The sequence below is a fragment of the Lissotriton vulgaris genome, chromosome 9, assembly GCF_964263255.1.
Source record: "Lissotriton vulgaris chromosome 9, aLisVul1.2, whole genome shotgun sequence".
In the NCBI taxonomy this organism is placed as follows: Eukaryota; Metazoa; Chordata; class Amphibia; order Caudata; family Salamandridae; genus Lissotriton; species Lissotriton vulgaris.
In genome coordinates, this window is record NC_141697.1 from 598014298 (window position 1) to 598035410 (window position 21113).

Consider the following 21113-nt stretch of genomic DNA (forward strand, 5'->3'; position numbering starts at 1 on the left):
CTCAGAATCTGGTATCGACTCTATGGAAGACGAAATAACCACCTGGCTGCAATCAGCCAGTGACAGATTCGCCCCTCTCACCAGATTTGCTCACACTAGGTATGGCAATTCCCATCGCTGGTTCTCCGAGGAACTTAAAGCTCAAAAACCAAAGTTACGCCACCTAGAACGCAACTGGAGACGGGGTTACTCCAAGGAGGACCGCACAGAGTTTGTGAGGGCCCGCAATGAATATAAAAACGCTATCACAAAAGCTAAGGCATCACATATCTCTGAAAGAATCGACTCAGCTCGCAACAAATCCAAAGAAATCTTTAAAATCATGAATGATTTCTCATCGGATCACAGAGTACTTTCCTCTCAGGCCCCAACCCAAGACACCTGTAATGCGCTCAATACTTATTTTATTCAGAAAATCGCAGACATCAAGAATGCGATCTCTCCTTCCATTTCCCTTAGTCCTTTAGACTCCTCCCCTGTTCCTTCACCCAGTTCCCTGCTATCACCCCCAGTACTCTCGCTGAGCTCACTACTCGTATTAAATCAGGTTCTCCCAAGGACTGTTGTCCACCTCCCGTCCTTAGGGCAGTATTCTCAGCTTTACCCGACAGCATTCTCCCCCTTTTGAACACTTCCCTAAGCACTGGTACGGTTCCCTCCGTGTTCAAGCAGGCCATACTAGTTCCCCTCCTAAAAAAAGCCAGAGCTGATCCCGCCAACTCTGCCAATTATAGGCCCATCTCCCTCTTGCCTTACACCTCTAAACTTCTGGAGGCCCATGTGACAACTTGCCTGTCGGCATTTATAGAGAGTTCTGGCTTCTTGGAACCTAACCAAGCCGGCTTCAGGCCAGCTCACTCTACTGAGGCAGTTATTCTAAAAGTCATTGATACCCTCCGGGAGAATGCCGACAGAGGGTCCCCACAGGCATTGGTCCTCTTGGATCTCTCGGCCGCGTTCGACACGGTGGACCATGACATCCTTCGCCACCGTGTCGGACAGGCGGGCATCCAGGGCCCTCCAGGGGAATGGATTAAGTCCTTCCTCTCGGGCAGAGTGCAAACAGTCCATCTAGGCCCCTTTACTGCAACCCCGGTACCCACCACCTGTGGAGTCCCTCAGGGATCCTCCCTCTCACCATTACTTTTTAATTTATACCTCCGACCGTTAATTCATTCACTAAGTAACTGGAACTGCACTGTCCTCAATTATGCAGATGACATGAAGATTATTTTTCCATTGGACACCCTTGATGCCGCATCAAACTTCCAGGCAGTAATGCTACACATCCAACAATGGATGATTTCCAACCAGCTCAAATTAAATCCGGAGAAAACGGAACTCATCCTGCCTGGCACTAGCTCGGCACACTGGGGGCCACAATTTTGGCCAAACGAGCTGGGCACTCCTCCCACTCCGTCGAGTGCGGTAAAAAGTCTGGGCGTTACTATTGACAATGACTTGTCTCTTAAAACCCATGTCGGTGCTATTATCTCAGCCAGCATGTTCCAGCTACGAAAAATCCGTAAAATTTCTCACCTGCTTTCCTTTGAGGCCTTGGTACAAATCGTCATTTCTCTTGTTCTCTCCCGCCTCGACTTCTCCAACTCTCTTCACTGGGGCCTACCCAGGTCCCTGCTCCATCGCCTCCAGATGGTGCAGAACCAGGCAGCAAGACTCATCTGCAAAGCCCCCAAATGGCAATCTGCTAGACCCCTTTTGTCCAAGCTGCACTGGCTGCCTATTGAACAAAGGGCTGCCTTCAAAATCGGCTGCCTAATCTACAAGGCCCGGCAGACCAAGTGCCCGGCCTTCCTGAAATCCCTCATCAACCCACACTGCCCGGCTCGTAACCTCCGCTCTGGCCATCTTCACCTGCTCACCATCCCGGCAGTTAAAAAACTGGGTGGCCGTAGATTCAGCTTCCTGGCACCCAAGCTATGGAATTCTCTCCCCCTACAAATTAAAACTTCTGACACTCTGTTGAGTTTCAGAAAGAGCTTAAAGACCTGGCTCCTCTCGAATTCCCACTAGCTCTCAGTCTTACCCCAATCACAATCTCAGCGCCAGGAAACCTCCGGTGTCAGTGTGCTTTATAAATTCAGCTTAACATTAACATTAACATGCCACTAGCCTTTCATCCCCCTGGCCTCGCAGCTACCCTTCACCCCTTGCACTCACCCTTCCCTTCCCTGGCTCTCACAATTGACCCTCCTGACTCTTACGTCTCATCTCCCTGGCACTCATCCTTCATCCACCTGACCTGGCACTCAACCTTCTCCTCCCTGGCACTCACCCTTCACCCCTCAGGCCTAGCAGTCACTCCTCACACCTGGCACTCACCCTTCTGCCTCTCTGGCACTCAGCATTGACTCTGCGTGACACTCAACTGTCACCTTCCTGACACTCACCCATGTCCCTCCTGGCATTCACTACTCGCCCCTTGGCACTCAACCTTCACCTCCATGGCACCTCCATGGCACGAGCCCTTCATCCCCCTGGCCTGGCAGCTACCCTTCACCCCATGCACTCACCCTTCCCCTCCCTGGCACTCACCCTTGACCTTCCTGACTTTTACGTCTCACCTCCATGGCACTCAACCTTCATCTCCATGGCACTCACCCTTCATCCCCCTGACATGGCCTGGTAGCTACCCCTCACCCCTGACGCACATGCATCTATCTTTCCCTCTCGGCACTCACCCTTCCCCTCCCTGGAACTCACCCTTTACCCTCCTAACTCTTATGTCTCATCTCCCTGGCACTCACTCCTCACCTCTCTAGCACTCGCCATTCACCCCCATGGTCTGACAGTCACCCTTGTGCCTCCTGACATTCACTACTCACCTCCCTGCCACTCACCCTTAACCCTCCTGACACTAGCCCAGTTTTAAAAATACACCCCTCATACAACTCAGTACCATACAATTAAAAACCACATATTTACACACTAATCAATGCAACATAAATAATCTCCACATCACAACACTCAATACCACATAATTACACAACACATATTTACAACACATATTTACACTCAATACAACATAACTACACTCAACATAATACTACCTAGTACCACATATGTTTGTTTCAAAGGTTGTGGTCAGTTTAAGATATCGATACAAAAGGGGATGATGGACGGAGCGTTTGAACAAATCAAACACTCACCACCAGTCAACTGATCTGGGTTTAATCCATCACCATTCTTTAGTTCACTCAGCCACCCTTGCTCACTTTGCCACTGGATTCAAGCAAGCCGGGCTGAAGACGGCTGTAATGTCAGAAACCGGTCCTCGGAAGCTTGTTTCCGGTCCAGGGAAGACATGGCTTGACAGTTCGGGCTGGACTGTTCCCATGAGGCACAGGGTCAGACTGATTTGCATATAGCCATGTCTGAACTGGGGTGGCAGAGTGGGCTAAAGAACGGTGATGGATTAAACCCAGATCTTTTGACTGGGTGTGAGTGTTTGATTGATTCAGATGCTCCGTCCATCACCACCCCCTTTTGTACCAGTTTAAGATATCGTACTGCAGTTAGTTTTACGTACTGTGATCAGTTTCAGGTATTGTGGCTGATTTCAAGAACTGTGGTCTGTTTTATGTTGTGAAGTTAGTTTGAGGCAGTCATGTGCTAGTGTTGCATTATTATTAGCAATGCCAACTGCTCAAACTTTTATAATGCGAGACCTATTGCATTACAAATGCTCGTGTTCCATTGTTCCTGTGAAACACTTGGCACATCACGTTCTTGTATTTAAGATAGTTCAATTGTTTTCAACACAATTGTTGAACTCATTTTTCTAAATTTGCGCCCTTGGACAGTACAATTGTATTCCACCGTTGAGCCTGTCTTTTTATTGTTTATCTGCACATATCTGCAATACGAGCCGCTGATGTTTTGATAGATCATTGAGAGAAGAGTCATGGCAACAAAGAGGGGATGGATGGGGTCCACCCTCCTCCACAGGACATTCACAGAAATTATTTGGATTGATCACCCAAATACTAAATTTCTAAAATCGACACATTAATTATTTCAGACTAGGTTTGATATAGACGTTTGTGAATATATGTGGGTAATTTTCAAGAAAGTAATAAAAATATCTGGGTCTGTATGTTGCATGATTAATATAGCAATGTAAATCAGCCAGGGAACCAAGTTGTTCCCTTTAGCAGTTTTCATGGATGCTCCCCAATTTTATGAACATTGTTATCCTCACCAGGTTTGAGTTCCAATTCCCCTGTGACTAGTTGCATTCTGGAAATTATAGTGTCATAATGTCTAACTCTCATTCAATTGAACTCCTCTTCAGTTTTCTTTTGCTACTCACCTCTTCTGTTTTTGACAACTTTTCAACTGCCATGCCCTTAGATATACATTTGTACTGCTTCATAAATTCAAAATACACCTTTCATGTTGCTAATAAAATCCTGCATTTTACAGTACCAAGACTTTGAAATTGTTTGCTAACTTTAATGTTTTAATTAGGTGTTCTATCTACATTAAAAACCTGTTTCTGCTTACCAATTGTTTGACAAATAAGTATTGCTTTATTATTGTATGCGACATCCTGCTCTAAAAGGCAGCCAATAAACACTCAATCACAGCTATTGAAAGAACTTGTAAGTAAAGGAACGTTCACATGTTTAAATATTGTAGACTAATGTTGTCTTATCTAAAGTGCATTGTTGTATTTTCTTTGTCTGTTAATTTAACTCTTGTCTTTTTTTGTTTCCCCTCCCCCAAGTCTTTCAACGATCTGCTTGTAAGGAAGAAAAGGCTTATTGTCCTGTTCAGCCACTGGCTGCTGCATGCATATGGAATAATTTCTATTACTAGAGTGGAAAAACTAGAGCGGGACCTGCCTCTTTTAGCACTTGTACCCACACCTGCATTATTTTATTTACTTACTGCAAAGTTTACTGAGCCTGCAAGGATACTTTCCGAGGGAGCAAATGGACATTAAAAGTATAGATTGCCAACATGGACAAGATAGCTTGCCAGGAAAGAGGACTCCTGATTTCTCTGACCATTACGAGAAACAAAATAACATTTTTTTGTTGAAAATGTGACCGCTGCATTATCCAGTTAATTTTGTATTCTTTTTGCCTGTCCCTTCAGGTGTCCTTCTGCCATATTCTAACATTTTTGCATGAAAGAACTGTACCAGAAAGCCAGCTGAGGGAAAAAAAACTCCCATACATCTTAAACCACCTGCAGTGTGTTAAACACTATTGTGTAATGTAAATGTATTTATATGTTTTGGACTTGTACAGGTTGAACACAATTTGAAATGCCATTAATTTATTTATGCTTGAATGACACACCATTGTTTCAGAAATGCCTGTTGCTGCTCATATCAGCGTTTATTAAAAGAAATATTTTTCATTGTTTTAGTTTTTTTTTGAGAACATAAAAATTTAATTTGCCATTAGTATCCGCTTCAGAAGGAAATTCATGCAGGTTGCAGAAGGAATTTATAAATAGCGTAGAACCATAAGTCTCGCCCTTGGCTTACAAAGCATAGATTCCTATAGACTTCTATATGCACATTCCTCAGCTTTTGAATATTACTCGGGGATCAAATCTGGTTTCTGGATCTTTTCAATAGTACCTCTGCACCCCAGAATGTGGCAGTGTGGCATCACATGGACACTGTTCTGGAAATGACGTTGAAGCCTACATGAGCAGCACTTTTGCGTGCTGATGTCAGTTAGGTTTTTTCCATTCCACTAAATGCAGATCCGGAGCTCCCTCTCAGGGACACTTAACTCAATATTTTGCTCAACTTTTCTTCACTGTACAAGGGATATAACTCCCTAAAATGACAGGCTTCAAGCCCTGTACGGACTGTCGCAAACCAATGTCTGTGACAGAGCCCCATCAGGTATACCTGTGGTGTGTGGGGTCGAGCCATGACTTCAAGGCCTCCAGTGACCGTATATCGATTAGCCCGAAGGCCACCAGGAAACATTAGATGAAACTTTGTCGCCAAGCATGTGAAGACTCTATGCCGGAACTGTTCCAAGGTATGTTGTGCATCTCTGTCGCGTTCCAGTTCTCGAAGTCGACTGAGCTGCTCCAGCGGTCGGTCTTTGTCGAGCTCCAAGTCCTCAGGTCGGTGTTAAAAGCACAAGAAGTCAAAGTGGGATTCCACTTCCTCATGCCACTTGCCTTCACTTGAGCAAACATGGGGGCAGCACCACCCTTCTTGATCCCCCTCTCAAAGTTGGCCAATTTCGAAGCCGACCCCCCAGCTGGTCCTGCCACAACCCGTGTTTCCACATCCCTCAGCCATGCGGCATCACATCGAGGAGCTCCACGCAGTAAATTGTAAATTGATACTTGTATAGCGCACTACTTACCCGCAAGGGTCTCAAGGCGCTTGTACGAATACCGCTGTGGAACCCATCCTGGCTTTCCCTGTGAGGCGTCCACTCCTGGGCACCCCCAAGGTGGAGGCCAGGCATCCTTAGTGTTGTGGAGATTAAGCAAGCTATTGCCCAGAGTTGCAGAGTGGGACTCCATGATTGGAATAGGCACCGAGGCGAGAATTATCAGGTCCGTGGAATTTTGAGCCCAAGACCTGCCGAGGCGGGGAATTGAACCCTGGTCCTGGGCTAGACTTCTGCATCAGGGTCTGCCGCTCTAACCATTGAGCCACACTTCTCCAGTCATACTCCAGATCCCGCTGATCCCTCTGGGGTGCCTTTGGGTCCCAAGGAGCAGAAAGGCTTCCCACCTGGGCTATCGCTGGCGCGTTCATCCTCTACGCCAGCTGGGTCCTTGGAGCCTATCTTGCCTGTGGCTGTCTTTCTGACTCCGCTTCCGGTGTCAGTCTCAAGCTGGCCCAGGCACTTTAACGCTGACTTCACCTCCGGAATATAAACAAACAATGGTCCGAGACCCAATTTAGTTGAAGGTGAGAGATCAAGATTTGAGTAGTTCAAGGTGTATACTAAATTCACAGACCTAAACACAATTAATGAAAAACAAAAGAATAGGCAACAGCAACAGCCTCAGACTCTTTCATAGCATTTAATCCATTTTTTGAAACAAGATTCAATCCACAATTATTTTACATTTTATATACAGTGCCCCGTATCTAGAGCGTGCAGTGAAGGAAAAGAAGGTGTTGAAAGGGCGTGATCGTGAAAAGGTGAAAAGGAGAGGTTTCACACAGAGTGTACAAAAATTATTCTATATTTTTTCAAGCAAACACCAGTCAAAAAAAGAACTGGGACAGTGGATCCTGGCCACTTAGGTAAATCAATATGTAGTCCTTCTAGTTATTCAAGGGACATCAGATGAGTCAATGTCTACACAAGGGGGGAATAACATTAGTGGTCCAGGTATTATAGGATGTCTGTCGACGTTTCGACTTGTCTTGCGGCCTTCCGGTTAGTTATGCCTGGGCCATGCGAGTCTTCCTCAGGACAGGTGCAACGGGGCAAGGGATCAGACAGATGACCCTATGGAGAATACAAATAACCATGAGGGTTGGGGCTGTTGCCTATTAGATTTAAAACTGTAGGAGGGGGCAAAATTGCTTACCCTTCACAGGATGAAGTAGGCGTAATGTCTTCCAAAATAACTCGGTCCAAATAATTCAAATGAGGGTATTGAACAGATCCTCTGAAAAAATCAAATGAGGAACCTATGTTTTACTATGATGCATACTCAATAGAATAGATATCAGGATAAATACTGTAAAAATATATATTACCTTGTTCTATGCGTAGGGGGTTCCTATCAAGATACTGAGACCATATAACATTATATGTGTCTTCAGGGACAATCCATAGTCAATTGTGCAGTATAGAGAAATCTTCAAGTTTTAATTAAGCCTGAAAAATTAAGGACCAAGCTGTGGTAAGTATCAGCACAATAGAGTACCACAGAAGCTTAGTGAGATGGCCAAAAAGGAGAAAAGGAGCCATTTACCCGAGATTGGGCTGATGGTCAATGTTTCAAACTGAAGGAAAATTCCCTCGCCGATCGAGAAACTTAAACCGGCAGCTAAAGGTAAAGAAAACAAGGATGAGTGCCCCCTATCTAAGTTAGTCAGCGTGAATAATCCCAGAGTAGTCCGGTTTTTACTCACTTTTTTATAATAGGCAGGGTACTTCAAAGTAGACACGCGTCGGTATCCCCTGGACAGAGTGGACTAACACAGAGTGTGGTGGCTCTGTTGTAGCGCTTTCCGCGAGTGAAAAGCGACGACGGACTACCTGATTCCCAACCACTTCCTGGTCGGAGAGGGCGAGAAAGGACCCTTCGCCCAGGACATTATTGTAATTAAAACCTCCGGTGGACGTTTAAAAGAGAGGGGGGCAGCCGAGGTCTTTACAATAATGAGCGCTATGTATTCTAATGCGACCAAGTTCGCAATTATGTCGTGCCGACCTCCCCGGAAATATACGTTCGGAATTGATAATACATTTCATATTTAACATGCTGAATACATATATAGTCAGTCTGGAGGACGTAGGCCACTTATCAGTACAGTGGTCATAGGAGAATCATTGTAAGATTGAAGGAACTGTGGCGGACATTTTGGGTAGGGGAGACAGAGATCGAGCCCCAATGGTCATCCTGATACACAGAATTAAAACATATATTTACACATGAAGAAAGGCAATATTTACAAGTTACACACAAAGCATAGTAGACATATTGAAAGTCAGTCACACTGAATATACAAGATATGAATGTCATAACTGATTAACACTAAAGATAAGGAAAGGAATGATGGTTAGAGGATTCCCACTTGTCTATTGATCTCCTCCAATTCATTCAGCCCTTTGTGTGCCGTATCAAGGAGATGTATCCAACGGCATTCCCTCCTGCTTAGGATACTTTGTACATCCCCTCCTCGTGGGTTAGCTTGTACTTTTTCCACGACCCACCATTTTATACTCTCCGGGGGATGTGAAAAGGTATTGAAATGCTGTACCAGTGGAGCCCCTGCTGTTTTGCATCGTATCCGGCTAACATGCTGGAGGATCCTACACTTGACTCTTTGAATGGTTTGACCCACATACATAAAACCACAGGGGCAAAGAATGGCATAAATCACCCCTGTGGTATTACAATTGCTGTGAACTTTTAGTGAATGTATTTGGTCATTATGTGTAAAAGTGGTGCATTCCACGGACATGGGGCAGGCTTTACACTTCCCACATTTCTTATGTCCGATTACTGGTGGTAAACCCCAAAGTGTGGTTTGAGAAGGTGCAGTTGGTGTAGGGAGGAGTGATTTAACGAGGTGGTCTCTGATGCTTTTCCCTTTTCTAAAAGCATGTAAGGGGGTCGACAGTCCCCCTACTTCATCCTGTACCAAATGCCAATGTCGGTTGATTACTTTCTTTATCTGGTTACTTTTTGTGTTATACGTAGTGACACAGACTAGTCTTTCCTCCTTCTTATCCTTCTCTTGTGTCGTGAGCAATTGGTCCCTGTGATTATGCCAGGCTCGTTTGCATGCCCTCTTGAGTAGGCGGATGGGGTAGCCTCTCTCACTGAGTCTGGCAATCAAGAGAGAAGACTCATCGAAGAAATCTTCCTTCTTGGTACAATTCCTTCGGAGCCTCAGGAACTGCCCAAAGGGAAGGTTGTCCCTGAGGTTCCGAGGGTGGTGACTTGAGTACCTAAGTAGTGTGTTACGTTCACTGCTCTTCCTGAAGAGAGTAGTGTACAGATGTCCTTGTTCTGATTTGATTTGTATGTCCAGAAAACGAATCGTGTATTTGTCACATTCTAGGGTAAATTGAATGTCCGCCAGTTGTTGATTAAGCCAGTCATGGAAGTCATTCAACAATGATTTACACCCGTTCCATATTAGGAGGACATCATCGATGTACCTGGCCCAAAGTTGGATTCGGTCTCGAAAGGGGTTTCTTTGGTTTAATACAAACTTCTGTTCATACTCATTCATAAAAACGATAGCTAGATTGGGGGCAAAGCTTGCCCCCATAGCCACGCCCTTCGTTTGTATATAAAATTTGCCCTGAAATGTAAAGAAATTTTGGGTCATAGCTATACTCAGGAGTCTAAGGATAAACTCCGTAGGAACTCTGTGTGGGGCTGGTCTGCGGTTCAGAACTGCTTCGATACATTCTAGAGCAGCCTGTTGCGGGATGTTAGTGTAAAGGGCAGTGATGTCCATAGTTGCAAGCAGGCTAACCTCCGGGTCATATTGGAGTCCATCCACCAACTGTATGGTTGCTGTGGTGTCCCTCAGATAAGTGGGGGTAGAGATTGCTATTGGTTTTAGGAATACATCTATGTATTTACACAGTGGCTCCAAAACTGAGCCACACCCTGAAATGATGGGTCTCCCCGGGGGATCTTCCAGGCGTTTATGCACTTTGGGGAGTGTGTAAATGGTAGGCATACGTGGATGTTTATTATTAAGGAATTCGAATTCGTGTTTGGTGATAATTCCTTCCTGAAGTGCAAGGCTGGTCACGGTGTTTACTGTTTGACAAATAGTCTTGGTCGGGTCTTTTTTGAGGAGTTTGTAATTACCCTCAACCTGTAGTTGGGATAAAATTTCAGACTTATATTTTTCGACACTTTGAATAACAATAGCCCCCCCCCTTGTCGGCGGGCTTCACTACAATAGTTGTATTATCTTTCAAACCATTGAGGGCCAATTTCTCTTGTTTGCTCATATTATATGGCACATACTGTCTGGTGTTCAGGATCTGCTCTACATCTCGTGTGACCACCTGCTCATAAGCCAGGATCTTACTATTGACCATGTGAGATGACGGGTTAAATTTGGAGGGAGGTCTCAGTCCGCTAGCTGAAAAGGTAGGATTGGGGGGGACTTTCTGGAAGTAGTGTTTCAAACGCACCTTCCTAAAAAATTGCTGAAGCTCAATTTTTAGATTAAAGTCGTTGGGCATGGATGTAGGGACAAAGGAAAGCCCTTTTGAGAGCACATTTTGTTCCTCTTGTGTTAGTAAATGATCGGACAAATTTATGACCGGATTTTCAGGTCTATGGACTACCATCTGTAATGCTGGCGTCTCGTCCTGATCTCGCCGTGGGAGTCCGGTTGGAATGGTTTCTTGCCCCTGCCTGTCCCTCTGTTCCAAGTTCCACCCCGTGTTCCCCTGGGTCGTCCCCAGGGACGGCCTCTGCCGCGTGGTCCCCACCATTGATCCTCGCCTAAAAAAGGCTGTTGATCTTGGAAATTCTGGGCCGAAGCCCCTGCACTTGTACTGGGACGTTCTTGATCGTTGTCTGAGCCACTGCTTGCCGATGAGCCTGAAAAAGTATTGTAGCGTCTGTATCCTCCACGGCCCCTGCTAGAGAAACCGCCTCTGTGGTCCTGTGTGTAGTAACCCTCCTCTAGGTAGGGGTATGTCACTTTTTTATCGTAGGCCTTAATGTCCTTGGCTACTTTCTCTAGTTTGGTTCCTTGTGTATATATATCAAACTCCCTAATGGTCTTTTCTAACCTCTCTAGTGCTTCCTTAGCATTAACCAAAGCTTTGTCATCAATAATCTCTTTTCTGAGTGTTGCTATCTCCCTAGTCAGCCTCTCTACTTCAGCTACTGCTGTTTCAATGCCCAAGACCATCCAGTGTCTTGAGCACGTATTGGATATAAAACTGAATCCTTCCTTGAACTTCGGGTTTTCTAGGAAGATGGCAGGTTCATTCCGGACTTGAAGTCCGATTGGGATGACATTTGATCTTAGATATTTGGCTAGTGTATGCCCATGCAACCTCGTACGTATTAGCTTTTTTTCCAAACGTTCCAATTTAGTGATCTTCTCATTCAGTGTCAAATCATTAGTAGTCGAGGGGTCAGGGAGGAAGGTCCCGCTGCCCTCTTCTAATAAGAGTTTATCAATATAGTCCTCACTATAAGATAAAGTCTCTTTTTCAGACATTCTATGAACAATATATTCCTTGTACAAATCAATTTCAGTGACTATAGAAAGGACATCATCATCAACACAATAGTATACAATTAAACACAACAAACAACCCTCGCAGACGAACTGCACAAGGTAATCATTATAGTAATGGGGTAACCCTAGAGGTACTGGACCTGGGTAATCAGTAATATAAACAAACAATGGTCCGAGACCCAATTTAGTTGAAGGTGAGAGATCAAGATTTGAGTAGTTCAAGGTGTATACTAAATTCACAGACCTAAACACAATTAATGAAAAACAAAAGAATAGGCAACAGCAACAGCCTCAGACTCTTTCATAGCATTTAATCCATTTTTTGAAACAAGATTCAATCCACAATTATTTTACATTTTATATACAGTACCCCGTATCTAGAGCGTGCAGTAAAGGAAAAGAAGGTGTTGAAAGGGCGTGATCGTGAAAAGGTGAAAAGGAGAGGTTTCACACAGAGTGTACAAAAATTATTCTATATTTTTTCAAGCAAACACCAGTCAAAAAAAGAACTGGGACAGTGGATCCTGGCCACTTAGGTAAATCAATATGTAGAAACGTCGACAGACATCCTATAATACCTGGACCACTAATGTTATTCCCCCCTTGTGCAGACATTGACTCATCTGATGTCCCTTGAATAACTAGAAGGACTACATATTGATTTACCTAAGTGGCCAGGATCCACTGTCCCAGTTCTTTTTTTGACTGGTGTTTGCTTGAAAAAATATAGAATAATTTTTGTACACTCTGTGTGAAACCTCTCCTTTTCACCTTTTCACGATCACGCAGGGGCAAGAAACCATTCCAACCGGACTCCCACGGCGAGATCAGGACGAGACGCCAGCATTACAGATGGTAGTCCACAGACCTGACAATCCGGTCATAAATTTGTCCGATCATTTACTAACACAAGAGGAACAAAATGTGCTCTCAAAAGGGCTTTCCTTTGTCCCTACATCCATGCCCAACGACTTTAATCTAAAAATTGAGCTTCAGCAATTTTTTAGGAAGGTGCGTTTGAAACACTACTTCCAGAAAGTCCCCCCCAATCCTACCTTTTCAGCTAGCGGACTGAGACCTCCCTCCAAATTTAACCCGTCATCTCACATGGTCAATAGTAAGATCCTGGCTTATGAGCAGGTGGTCACACGAGATGTAGAGCAGATCCTGAACACCAGACAGTATGTGCCATATAATATGAGCAAACAAGAGAAATTGGCCCTCCATGGTTTGAAAGATAATACAACTATTCTAGTGAAGCCCGCCGACAAGGGGGGGGCTATTGTTATTCAAAGTGTCGAAAAATATAAGTCTGAAATTTTATCCCAACTACAGGTTGAGGGTAATTACAAACTCCTCAAAAAAGACCCGACCAAGACTATTTGTCAAACAGTAAACACCGTGACCAGCCTTGCACTTCAGGAAGGAATTATCACCAAACACGAATTCAAATTCCTTAATAATAAACATCCACGTATGCCTACCATTTACACACTCCCCAAAGTGCATAAACGCCTGGAAGATCCCCCGGGGAGACCCATCATTTCAGGGTGTGGCTCAGTTTTGGAGCCACTGTGTAAATACATAGATGTATTCCTAAAACCAATAGCAATCTCTACCCCCACTTATCTGAGGGACACCACAGCAACCATACAGTTGGTGGATGGACTCCAATATGACCCGGAGGTTAGCCTGCTTGCAACTATGGACATCACTGCCCTTTACACTAACATCCCGCAACAGGCTGCTCTAGAATGTATCGAAGCAGTTCTGAACCGCAGACCAGCCCCACACAGAGTTCCTACGGAGTTTATCCTTAGACTCCTGAGTATAGCTATGACCCAAAATTTCTTTACATTTCAGGGCAAATTTTATATACAAACGAAGGGCGTGGCTATGGGGGCAAGCTTTGCCCCCAATCTAGCTATCGTTTTTATGAATGAGTATGAACAGAAGTTTGTATTAAACCAAAGAAACCCCTTTCGAGACCGAATCCAACTTTGGGCCAGGTACATCGATGATGTCCTCCTAATATGGAACGGGTGTAAATCATCGTTGAATGACTTCCATGACTGGCTTAATCAACAACTGGCGGACATTCAATTTACCCTAGAATGTGACAAATACACGATTCGTTTTCTGGACATACAAATCAAATCAGAACAAGGACATCTGTACACTACTCTCTTCAGGAAGAGCAGTGAACGTAACACACTACTTAGGTACTCAAGTCACCACCCTCGGAACCTCAGGGACAACCTTCCCTTTGGGCAGTTCCTGAGGCTCCGAAGGAATTGTACCAAGAAGGAAGATTTCTTCGATGAGTCTTCTCTCTTGATTGCCAGACTCAGTGAGAGAGGCTACCCCATCCGCCTACTCAAGAGGGCACGCAAACGAGCCTGGCATAATCACAGGGACCAATTGCTCACGACACAAGAGAAGGATAAGAAGGAGGAAAGACTAGTCTGTGTCACTACGTATAACACAAAAAGTAACCAGATAAAGAAAGTAATCAACCGACATTGGCATTTGGTACAGGATGAAGTAGGGGGACTGTCGACCCCCTTACATGCTTTTAGAAAAGGGAAAAGCATCAGAGACCACCTCGTTAAATCACTCCTCCCTACACCAACTGCACCTTCTCAAACCACACTTTGGGGTTTACCACCAGTAATCGGACATAAGAAATGTGGGAAGTGTAAAGCCTGCCCCATGTCCGTGGAATGCACCACTTTTACACATAATGACCAAATACATTCACTAAAAGTTCACAGCAATTGTAATACCACAGGGGTGATTTATGCCATTCTTTGCCCCTGTGGTTTTATGTATGTGGGTCAAACCATTCAAAGAGTCAAGTGTAGGATCCTCCAGCATGTTAGCCGGATACGATGCAAAACAGCAGGGGCTCCACTGGTACAGCATTTCACTACCTTTTCACATCCCCCGGAGAGTATAAAATGGTGGGTCGTGGAAAAAGTACAAGCTAACCCACGAGGAGGGGATGTACAAAGTATCCTAAGCAGGAGGGAATGCCGTTGGATACATCTCCTTGATACGGCACACAAAGGGCTGAATGAATTGGAGGAGATCAATAGACAAGTGGGAATCCTCTAACCATCATTCCTTTCCTTATCTTTAGTGTTAATCAGTTATGACATTCATATCTTGTATATTCAGTGTGACTGACTTTCAATATGTCTACTATGCTTTGTTTGTGTGTAACTTGTAAATATTGCCTTTCTTCATGTGTAAATATATGTTTTAATTCTGTGTATCAGGATGACCATTGGGGCTCGATCTCTGTCTCCCCTACCCAAAATGGCCGCCACAGTTCCTTCAATCTTACAATGATTCTCCTATGACCACTGTACTGATAAGTGGCCTACGTCCTCCAGACTGACTATATATGTATTCAGCATGTTAAATATGAAATTTATTATCAATTCCGAACGTATATTTCCGGGGAGGTCGGCACGACATAATTGCGAACTTGGTCGCATTAGAATACATAGCGCTCATTATTGTAAAGACCTCGGCTGCCCCCCTCTCTTTTAAACGTCCACCGGAGGTTTTAATTACAATAATGTCCTGGGCGAAGGGTCCTTTCTCGCCCTCTCCGACCAGGAAGTGGTTGGGAATCGGGTAGTCCGTCGTCGCTTTTCACTCGCGGAAAGCGCTACAACAGAGCCACCACACTCGGTGTTAGTCCACTCTGTCCAGGGGATACCGACGCGTGTCTACTTTGAAGTACCCTGCCTATTATAAAAAAGTGAGTAAAAACCGGACTACTCTGGGATTATTCACGCTGACTAACGTAGATAGGGGGCACTCATCCTTGTTTTCTTTACCTTTAGCTGCCGGTTTAAGTTTCTCGATCGGCGAGGGAATGTTCCTTCAGTTTGAAACATTGACCATCAGCCCAATCTCAGGTAAATGGCTCCTTTTCTCCTTTTTGGCCATCTCACTAAGCTTCTGTGGTACTCTATTGTGCTGATACTTACCACAGCTTGGTCCTTAATTTTTCAGGCTTAATTAAAACTTGAAGATTTCTCTATACTGCACAATTGACTATGGATTGTCCCTGAAGACACATATAATGTTATATGGTCTCAGTATCTTGATAGGAACCCCCTACGCATAGAACAAGGTAATATATATTTTTACAGTATTTATCCTGATATCTATTCTATTGAGTATGCATCATAGTAAAACATAGGTTCCTCATTTGATTTTTTCAGAGGATCTGTTCAATACCCTCATTTGAATTATTTGGACCGAGTTATTTTGGAAGACATTACGCCTACTTCATCCTGTGAAGGGTAAGCAATTTTGCCCCCTCCTACAGTTTTAAATCTAATAGGCAACAGCCCCAACCCTCATGGTTATTTGTATTCTCCATAGGGTCATCTGTCTGATCCCTTGCCCCGTTGCACCTGTCCTGAGGAAGACTCGCATGGCCCAGGCATAACTAACCGGAAGGCCGCAAGACGAGTCGAAACGTCGACAGACATCCTATAATACCTGGACCACTAATGTTATTCCCCCCTTGTGCAGACATTGACTCATCTGATGTCCCTTGAATAACTAGAAGGACTACATATTGATTTACCTAAGTGGCCAGGATCCACTGTCCCAGTTCTTTTTTTGACTGGTGTTTGCTTGAAAAAATATAGAATAATTTTTGTACACTCTGTGTGAAACCTCTCCTTTTCACCTTTTCACGATCACGCCCTTTCAACACCTTCTTTTCCTTTACTGCACGCTCTAGATACGGGGCACTGTATATAAAATGTAAAATAATTGTGGATTGAATCTTGTTTCAAAAAATTGATTAAATGCTATGAAAGAGTCTGAGGCTGTTGCTGTTGCCTATTCTTTTGTTTTTCATTAATTGTGTTTAGGTCTGTGAATTTAGTATACACCTTGAACTACTCAAATCTTGATCTCTCACCTTCAACTAAATTGGGTCTCGGACCATTGTTTGTTTATATTACTGATTACCCAGGTCCAGTACCTCTAGGGTTACCCCATTACTATAATGGGACTTCACCTCCGGAGGCGCAGCCCCAATTGTTCTCTCTGATGCGAATCAGTGACGGTCTGAGCTCGATCTACATCATGCCTGAATCCGCTTGAGGCACTGCTTTCCCCATCTGAATTATCTTGAGGGTCGACCTGCTTTTACTTTTTGGGACTGATTTGGATAATGACTGTGACCCACGTGATGAGTTATCTCAACCCTACCCGATGACAGTTGGTATGAGAATTTACAGGAGGCTAGTCGCTGCAATACCTCCTCAGAGACAGGTCTGTTTTTTACTTCTCCTATACCAGCCATAAAGGAATCCCCTTTCTACGCCATGGCTATGCATAAGGTGGCTGAAGTTCTTGACTTCCAGCTCCCCACCTTGGAGTTTAAAGCCAATGTCTTAATGGAAGTCCAGCAGGGGTAAACCTCCTCTGAGCTCCTTCTTTTTAAAAAGGTACAGAGGAATGCCTTTTTGAGAGCTTGAACCAAACCTTATTCTGGCCATAGAGTCAACCGACAAATTGCACTGCGCCATCACCTTTCTCATGGCTACCCTGCTTTTCTTTTGAAAGGACTCTCTAGAAAGCCTAGTGGTGCAGGTTTTTGCCAGCTGCTCTAATCCCAACACATTTCCCACCACTTTCCCTGATGGGGAATCTGAGCAAGTGGAAACATTTGACAAACTTGTCTTTTCCTCTACTAGCTCGGCCCTCTGCTCTGTCAAGGCTATGTTTGTTGGGATGCCACTCGCACCTTTTGGAATTCGTTGGTGCAAGTCCTCCCTGGTGTTCCCAACGACCTTCGCCCTGTGGTGTCTCAGGCAATTGAATATGGTTAGGATGCAGCTAAGTTCACAATTTGTTGTCACTGGGACACCAATTCCAATGGACAGGCCATAGACACCAACGTTGCAATTCGTCACCATGCGTGGCTGCGATTGACTAAGTTCACCAGCGATGTCCAGTCCTCCCTGATGGACATGCCCTTTAATGGGACTCGCCTGTTTGGGGACAACGCTACTACCACTCCAAGTGTGTTTATAAGAGGAGGTATACTGCTCGCTCTCCAGGCCTTTCCGCCCCTCCTTACCAAGCCATCTACCCACCTGCCAAACCCTTTTAGCGGGCCCTTGCAGGGACACAGCCATCTGATGGGAGACAGAATTCACAGATTCTTACCAGGATGGCAAGCGACCACACATTTTTGGCTTGGTGTGGCAAAGGCCAGATTGACCCCCTCCAAGCCAAGTTATCAGACAATCTGTTTGTTCTGTCTCATGCTCGGCAAAGCTTTGCATTTAGGCACAGTTATGGGTCACCTTTCAGCCTTCTTACGGTTTCCAGATCACCCCTCATTGTTTAATTCACCAGCTGTGATGAGATTTATTTTAAAGGGCTTCAAGAAATGTTTTTCCCATCACCCTTTTATTTTGCTCCAGTGGTACTATAATTTGCTCCTGACCGATCTGATGTGCGCTCAGTCTGAGACTCTTCACAGCTGTCCTTTATGGCTCCTTAATATCAAGTCTGTGTCCTCATTACTATTACCTCGGTGAGTGACTGAGCTTTAGGCTTTTTGTCACTCCACCATACACTTCCTTCTTCCCAGACAAACTGGTTCTGCTGACTTGGGCATCCTTCCTGACGAAAGTTATGAAGCAGTTTCACGTCAGTCAAACTATAACCCTTTTGGCGTTATACACTTTGCTTCAGCCATCTAAGAAGGAGGCGAGCCTTCATCGCTTGAACCCCAAGACAGCCCTGAGCTTCTATATCGATCGTACCACAGACCCAGTCTGATCAAAGAAAGGCAATAACGTGCAGAAGAGAACCCTTTCCTGCTGGATAGTACTCTGCATAGAGATCTGCTGTGCATTGGCCTCCAGGTCTGCGTGCTCATTCTCCAGGGCCAAAGCTGCTACCACTGCGTTAGCACGCAGTGTTCCTATCCTAAACATTTGCCAAGTGGCTATGTGGGCATACTTCCATTGGTCCGTGAAGCAATATTGCGTGGGTGGTCAGGTTTGCCTAGAAGGACATTTTGCCTACATGCTCCTGCAGGACTTTCATGTTTGAGTCCATTTCCAGAACCTCCACCGAATAGGTATTGCTTTGGTATGTATTCAAATGGTAAGAAATCTGTGGCTTCAAGTCTCTATCAGAAGAACAAGTAACTTAACTTCGCTAACGCTATTTCGAAGAGACTCTAGCCACAGGTTCCTAGCCAATCCTCCCTGTTCTCTGTTTAGAAACTAGCCATTAATAAGATCCCAACTCTAGTAATTGGCACACTGTCTACCAATTTGCTTAAGGGACCCTTGCGTCTGGGGGCATGGACCTACTCTAAAGTAACTGATGTCAATGAGCAGGAGTGGCACCTATATGGTCTATGCACTTCATTTTCATAGCAGAACAGTGTCAGTGCAGTGACATGTAGAGGTACTACTCAAAAGTTTCAATGTCCAGTTTGGAGGTACAGGAGATGTCTAGGCCACAATGAATTGTCAATTTGTCCACATCACGACCATACTGTATAGCTCGCATGAGGACAGGAGATAGGTCTTCCATGACACCTGGGAGGGCTTGAGCCCCCAAATCCCAAAGAGCGGGGGAATAGCGGCCAAGGAAGGAACTGCCACTGATGGACTTGAGAGTCAAACTGGAAAATACCCTTTTCCCAAAGGTTTCTTCCCCTTTGGACTCCCTATCGGGAGGAGTAGTCCGTGCCTGCAACAGTTAGCTCTCAGGAGAGGGCTGTAGAGACAAACATGCAGGGCCGCTCAGGGCAGGTCTGTCGCGCTGTGAAATTTGGTGGTTTTACAGAGGGGAGCCAGAGCATGGTTTTGACCAGGGTATCAGTGAGGGCCTCATTAAAGGGTAATAGGTTCTCAGTAGTGGTTTGCTCTAACTGGAGAACTTCAGTCAAGCAATTGGTTTTGACCTCGAAGGAAGGGAGCTGGCGGTTGAGAACTTTGGCATAGTCGGGAGTGGTGGTGTCAAGACCACTGGTGTCTTCTAGGTCTTCATACTAGCTACCTTCATGGTAGGATTGGACAATTTCATTACTTGTGTCATAATTGTCAGAATCTGCCAAACAAGGAATATAATGTGTGGGATCTTCCTTGTGGTGATTGAAAGTCAAGTGGTGCAGGTTGTATTTCGACTGCAACCAAGTGCAGTCTTGGTCGATGTTGGGGAATAAATTGGAGACCATCAACATCGGCATTCTGGGAACCAGTGTGGGTTGTGAAGGTGGAGACTGTATGGCTGCTGTAAGTGGCTCAGTGACTGGTAAGGAGGGTTCAACTGGTGCAGAGGGTGAACCTGCCAGCAGTAACCCAGATGGAGAGCCTTGCGGCTCCATGGGGCCCAAAGGCACGTACGAGGGAGTCAAAAGGCCTACTGAAGAGTCCGAGAATGGCAATGCGGAACTCTTGGATCTGCTTCTGTCACAGATGACCCCGGAAAGTGAAATTGTGCTGACTCTGAGATCGAGAGGCTTGGGACTGTCCACACGCCCTCTCAAGAGTTTGTGAGTGGCAAATTTTTCTTTGGATTTTTTCTGTTACTTCTTCAACTTACCCGAATATGTGGAGCATGAAGACCATCAACACCGGAATCGACTCCTAGATCAGGCTGAGACCGACCTTTGGACTTGGTTCACTTCTTTTACTATGTAGTGTGAGGTCTTCCGAGCCTTTTGAGATAGAGCTTCACCTTAGGGTCCCATATGGCTTTTGATTTTACTGAAGTAAAGTCACTGCAGGCCATGGCTCGACCATAGGTACAACTGGTGAGGATCTGTCGCAGACATTTGCTTCCGACACTCCTTACTGTGATTGAAACCTGTAGTTTTGGGATGTGACATTTACCTTACTCACTGAAATAGTTTTGTCAGGCTTTTTCAAAGAAACAATAGGCAGGGCCGGATAGAAAGGTACGGACATCAGCCTGTTTAAGTGGTGCCTATGTGAGCCGCATGTCATTTCTGGAGCAGAGCAGAGTTAACTCAGAGCCACACTGCAGCTCCTACTGGCGCACAGATGTACTGCTCAAAGGTTTCCAGATCCGGTTTTATCCCTTGGTAATGTTCTAATTACTGAATCATCCAGATAAATAAACAAGCAAGCATCTTATTGGGTGTTTGGGG

At 45.0% G+C, this 21113-nt stretch overlaps 1 protein-coding gene across 1 annotated transcript in view; it reads left to right on the forward strand.

The window, feature by feature from the left end:
* Positions 1–5391, forward strand: part of JKAMP (JNK1/MAPK8 associated membrane protein) — a 62666-nt gene extending 57275 nt beyond the window's left edge. The window contains exon 7 of the mRNA XM_086938207.1: positions 4751–5391. Within this exon, the coding sequence (XP_086794333.1) occupies positions 4751–4969 (219 nt within the window). The 3' untranslated portion in view covers positions 4970–5391. The remainder of the gene's footprint in view (positions 1–4750) is intronic.
* The last annotated feature ends 15722 nt before the right edge of the window (positions 5392–21113 follow it).